The 6420-nt window shown below is 37.9% G+C and overlaps 1 protein-coding gene across 1 annotated transcript; it reads right to left on the bottom strand.

Annotated features, from left to right (window-relative positions):
* Nucleotides 1-391: 391 nt before the first annotated feature.
* On the bottom strand, nt 392-2399 carry LOC106778996. The gene is made up of 4 exons (XM_014667008.1): nt 1650-2399; nt 1351-1574; nt 1002-1259; nt 392-920 (listed from the first exon to the last, which is right to left on the bottom strand). The coding sequence occupies exons 1-4, from the start codon at nt 2397-2399 to the stop codon at nt 392-394; spliced, it is 1761 nt and encodes a 586-aa protein (XP_014522494.1).
* Nucleotides 2400-6420: the final 4021 nt, after the last annotated feature.

Below are 6420 nucleotides of genomic sequence, written 5' to 3'. Positions count from 1 at the left end.
TGTACTGCTTCAGATGTTTAATGTAGTGCTTGATATGTTTAATGAAAATGATATTTTGGAAAGCATGAGTTCAGACTATTGGCACCTAATAAAACATCATCTATCAAAGTTGTTAACTGGCACCTGATTAAAGAAGTAACATCAATTGATATATATATCAATCTGAATATAGAAGTAAAATAGGCAAGGGAATTTAACAACTAAAACAGAGATTTTGATATAAATAACAAAAGGTAATCTTTCATTGTTCATATAGCCAGCACTGTAAACATCAAAGTTACATATGGTACCACGAAAACATCAGAGTTTTTTAAACATAAAAATGTGGTAAACATCAAAATCTGGCCTATTACATATTCTATCATCAAAATCTGGCCTATTACAAAATATGTTAAACATCAAGTTGGTTTGGTGAATCTGCTCCATCCGGTTGACCTTGAGGTAATGTGTTGGGTTCTCCCTGTTGCTGCCCTTGGCTTTGTTTTAGGCAATTTCTTTTGTTGTGTCCCACTTCCCTACAGATGGTGCATCTCTTGAGTAAGCCCCTTTTAGACATCTTTGTAGAACTTTTCTTCAACTCCCATTGCTCTAATCTCCTTTTCTTCTTAGGACGACCAGGCAACTGTCTTTTTGGTGGAGGCAAGACATCTGGACATTGAGTGACCTCCCATAGATGTTTTCCATTAATGGGGTATATAATGGAGGAATACATCTCTTCATAGGTTGACTTTTTAAACCATACAGGTAGATAGTCCTCCGCAGTTAGGTTCAGAAACTTCATTGCCATCAATGCATGCACACATGGAATTCCACTGATGCTCCACTTCCTGCAGGAACATGTATATTTATCTATATCCACCACAAAGTTGTCCCCACTTTGGGACACATGTCTGATCTCAAAAAGTTTGTGTGCAGACCAGCTGCCAACATAAACAACCATTAATTATATGATATATGGGTAAACATAAACAAGTATATACCAATGTAATAGTTTTGGATACCCGGAAACCCAGTTCTTTGTTTGTAGTGCCTCCTTCCGTAATCTACTCAGAATTTTAGGGCAATTTGATGATTTAAAAGAGGTCACCCTTGACCTATTAGCTGCCCATCTCTTCATCATGTACAATATGATGTCCTCCAACAGTGTAATAATTGGTTTGGTCCTTGTATTTACCATAACGCTATTAAAAGCTTCTGACATGTTATTTACCAAGGTATCACTTTGAGTTGTGGTTGTGAACCTTGATTTTGACCGAAACCTTCAAGGAAAACAAAATTTAAGTTAGATAATATGAAAACAAGTGTTGTGTTAGATAATTTGATAAGTAGTATTAAGTAAGAATGACAAACCTTGGAGGAATGGACATCAGATGTTTAAAAGCATCTTCATTAACCTCTTTCATATGTCTCATCTCAGTCTCCCACTGTTGTGGATGGGTTGCTGTAGCTGCCCTCCACATGAGTCTTTTCAAGTTTTTTCCAGGGAATTTTTTCCTGAAGTTGGCATATAAATGCCTTACACAAAATCTTTGTGCAACTCCAGGAATAACATCTTCTACAACATATCTTAAACCCTATCATTCATATGATTCATTAGATGAAGAAGTTATTTGTGTAAGAGAAAAGACAAGAACTAAAAAGGAAACAACCTTTTGTTGATCTGACATGATAGTTAGTCCAGAACACACATCTGAACCACCTAAGTCTGCAATCAATAGCTCCAGAAACCATGTCCACGTGTCCTTGTTTTCAACTTCAACAATTGCATACGCCAATGACAACATTTGGTCATTTGCATCTCGTGCCACAACAGTTAATAGCTCACCATGATGTTTGCCTTTCAAGAAGGCTCCATCAAGACCAATGATTGGCCTGCATGAAAGAAAGCTATTTTTGCATGCTTTAAGGCATGTGTAAAACCTCTGGAATATTACTTTCCCATCATTCCCATCATAAGGCTCAACTTTTACTTTGATTGTAGACCCAGGGTTTCTTGCTAATAACTCGTTTGCATAATCAAATATTCTTGTATATTGCTCAGTGAAGGAACCTGCGACTTCGTTTGATGCATATGTTTTGGCCCTATAAGCCATATTCTTAGATATGGCTATATTCCATTTCCTTGAAATTTTGTCTCTAATGTCAACTCCCTTGACATTAGGATTTTCTCTCAGTGTTTTTTCCAGTTTTCTACTCAGCCATTTGGCATTGAAAAGTCGAACCTTGTGTTCCCTACTACATGAATGACTGTCAACCACAGTCCTCAGTTGCCATGAATTAACTGCACACATGAAACCAAAATATGCCACCCATGGGCATTCTCCTTTTGAACCCAAGCATGTAACCCTTATTCGTTTTTTATCATTCTTGACAAGTTTCAAATTTTTCCCATTCTCCATTGCATAACTTTTGATGGCATCAAGGATGTCTTCTTTATTCATAAAGTAAGTTCCCACTTCCTAGTTAAAATCAACCATATTTTTTGGTGGAGTAAATGTGGCAAAATTCCCATACCCTTCGTGTTCACTGTCTTCATCACTATTGTGAGGAGAAATTAATTCCTTAGATTGCCAATCATCATTGAACCAACTGGAATCATCAATATCGTGTTCATCCATATCAGAATCAGAACCAAGTAGAAAAGGTTCAACATCAACCTCCAAATCAGTACAACTTTCACTTACATCACACTGAACATCCATGTCTACTAATCCATCCTCATTATCCATCTCACCATCACTTTCTTGTGTTGAACTCCAATCACCAACTTCTACATCATCCATCTCACCATCCTTTTCAGCCTCAACTTCAACTTCACCTGCTTCTGCCCTATCAACCTCAGAAGTATTAGCCTGAACTTCAATACCATCTAGTTATGCCCTATCAACTTCAATACCATCTGCTTTTGCCCTATCAACTTCAATACTAGGAGTCTGAAGTTCAACTTCAGCTGCCTTTGTCCTCTGAACATCATTTTCATTTTCCTCACCATGAACTTCCTCAGCCTCACCAACAACTATAGCATCTATACCCTCACCAACAACTACAACATCCTCACCAACAACTTCCTCAGCCTGGCCGACAACAACTTCTATCCTCTCACCATCAGCAGGTACCCCCTCATCCAACTCTTCACCCTCACCACCCTCTTCTATACCCTCAGCAACTGGTGCAACTTCCTCACCTCTTACATCAACGTTATACTCAATCATGTGAATGACTTCAGCCTCAGACACATTGTGCACTACATACAAATGAACTCGTCCATTTAAGTGAGCTAAGGTGACCATTTGCATGACAACAACGTCATTAGTCAATGCTTGTAGCCTATCATCTAAGACAGGACCACAACTAACAGAATACCATAACTCTTTAAAACCATCGTACCCTAGACTTTTGACTACACTCACTACCACAAAATAACTCCATACGTCAGGATCAAAACAAAGTGTCTCAATTTCCCCTTCATACCTTAAGCAGCCCTCATTCACGAACTTTCTCCCATGGTGAATAACTACTTGTATGTGGTCCATCACTCACAACACCGTAAACAAAATTCTACACCTACCAAAAGAAAATAAAAGGATAAAACACACCGCTTATTAAAGTGATACTGACAAAAGAAACTTAAGTATAACTATGGAGGGACATGGGGGACCACAACCGCAAAAAGAATACACCACATTTTCAGACAACCCACACCCCACATTAAAAAAGGCATCCCCATGATAACAACGTAAAAAATCACAATCCAATATAAAATTCATAGCTAAATAAGATATTGTTTCATCATATTCAAGACAAACCTTCTAGCAAATTCGAGATAAACTAGTTGACGGACACGTAGAACCAAGTCGCGATTGAAGTCGAAATAGGGAATGGCCAAGCTCCAAACACCGAATCAAGTCTGGACCATCTCCACTGATGATTGATAATGAACTTTCGATGATACCTCTCAGATTCCTCTCGCAGTTTTAATGAAATTTAATCCCAATTGCTTTTCCATTTACCAGAACCCTAATTCCCCTTTTTTTATTTCACTCAACCCTAATTCTCTTTTTTAATTAACTAACCCTAATCCCCTTTTTAAGTTCAATTTATCAATTAATCACGCTACGTATCACTCAGTTTTCTGCCACGTTTTTAATGGTTGACACGTCCTCCATCCAACTCTACCCAGATTTAACACCGTTTCTCAATTTTAACGGCAAGGGTTAATTTCAACGAAATTGACACTTTTAAGGACCCAATTGGGAACTTTTATAAGAACGGGACCAAAATGGGAAGACCTTATGAAAACAGGGATGCCTAAGTAGTTTTAACCTTTTTAATATGACACAGTTAGGCAATGCCAGATCTGCTTCTTAATATTTTAGTACATCATTGTAATTTTGGCTCATAAAAATCAACCAAATATGAATACAGTAGTATTTGTATGGTGTAGGTCTGCACTGAGGTTGTGAAAACATTAATTATAAGGTTTAATACCTATTTTGGTCCCTCCTTTGGGAGGGTTTGTTCAAAGTGGTCCCTCCTTTTTTCAAAAGTTCACTTAAGTCCTACCTTTTGCAAAAACTGTTCAAAGTGGTCCTTTTTGCTAACGGCGTTAACTTTCTTAACGGCACAGCTGCCAGGTGGCTAACATCTGCTGATTTGGCATTGTTAATTGTTTTTAAAAAATATATAATGATTACGTGGAAATGTATATAATTAGGGTTGGATTAGAGAAGGATTTAGGGGTAATTTTTGGTGTGTGATTAAGTTAACCATCCTGTTACAGTGATTGATGATTATTGTTCCCAAGTTTAAAAGCCATGGTTAGGGTTTGTGGTCATTTGCTCCAGAGTTTTGGATAGTCAAAAGGTTAAGGTTTAGAGTTTTGAATGGCTTCTTCACAAAGTGGTTGTTCTTGTTCGAAGACAACGGCCAAGGAGCTTCGCATTCATCACAGGGTGCTGTTTCGAGGGGTGTTGGGATAACCCCTATTTGCTACTGTGGTGATTTTGCTGTACTGAAAGTTGCGAAAACTGCAAGGAATGTTAGGAGGCAATTTTGGGCATGTCGTCATTATAAGGTTTTTGTAATAGCAAAGTCACTTTTATGTTTAATTGATTTCCTATGTTTACAGTTTTTTGTGTTTTTTGTGAGTAATAGGGTGCATTTACAAGTGGGATGTCATATAACTTTTTCAAGTGGTTTGGTGAAGAGAACGGTGATGATAGAGATGGTACAAATGTGAGGCAAAGCAACAAGAGGACCACTGATATGGAAAGTGCTGTGAAAGGGTTGCAGAGAAAGATGAAGTTCGTAGTTGGAGTTGGGGTTGTTGTTATTGTGCTTAACATCATCATATTGGGGCTGTGTTTAGGTTGATGTTAGGTGACCAATGTGCAATTTATGTTGTGTTCATGTATTTTGAGTTCATGTTGTAATGTTTTGAGTGCCCTTAGGTTGATGTTAGGTGGGCAATCTGGAATCAATGTTGTGTTTGTGTATTATGAGTTGGTGTTGTAATATAACTTGAACCATCTGGGTTAGTTGAATGAAATTCGTAATAGTCCTCAGTTTCGTTTTAAGTTGTACATTTCGGTCCTTACTTTTGGTTAAAATTGTTCATTTTGGTCCCCCTTTTAGTTAACAATTGTGCATAATGGTCCCTTAAATTGAACATAATTCCAGTGCATGGTAAGGAAACCTAAACCTAAAAGAACATTCAAACAACAGTTTGACACATAATATTCAGTACATCCAGTCAAACATGTTTAAATTCAAAGAAAGATACTGCCATACACAATATCACCAAATTCATACATAACATGTCCAAATTCAAATATGAAAGATAAAATGTCTAACTTCAAATAACGTACATAACAACTTAGCTACTGTCCTACACACTCTCAATAAAGAGAGTTCAATCTATGCAACGTTTCTTCTAATTGTTCACTTTTTCCTTAGTATTGGTGGAGTTGGTTCTGTCATGGAATCTTGTGCTGGTACTGGAGGCTGAGTTGGTTGGTCACTTGCTGGTTCTTGTGGCTGGGTAGGTTGGTCACTTGGTGCTTCTTGTGGCTGAGGAGGTTGATCACTTGCTGGTTCTGTTGGTTCTATGATGGGTGGACGTAGAGGACATATTTTTTTGTTGTGCCCCAATTGACGACAGATGCTACATTTCTTTCTATGCCTACCAACAGTCATCTGGGTTCCATCCTTGGTTAGCTCCCATGGGTCCAATCTTCTTTTCTTCTTTGGCCTCCCAAGCACCTTCGTCTTTACTGGTGGCATTATATCAGGGAAGCTTGTTTTTTCCCATAGGAGGTGGCTATTCACAGGATAAATGATGGATGCATAAGTCTCTTCGTATGTGGATTTCATGAACCAAATTGGTATAAAAGTGTCTGGTTGTAAATTTATAAACTGCAT

Source organism: Vigna radiata, unplaced genomic scaffold (assembly GCF_000741045.1).
Source record: "Vigna radiata var. radiata cultivar VC1973A unplaced genomic scaffold, Vradiata_ver6 scaffold_292, whole genome shotgun sequence".
Classification (NCBI taxonomy): domain Eukaryota; kingdom Viridiplantae; phylum Streptophyta; class Magnoliopsida; order Fabales; family Fabaceae; genus Vigna; species Vigna radiata.
This window is presented reverse-complemented; position numbering and strand designations above follow the sequence as displayed.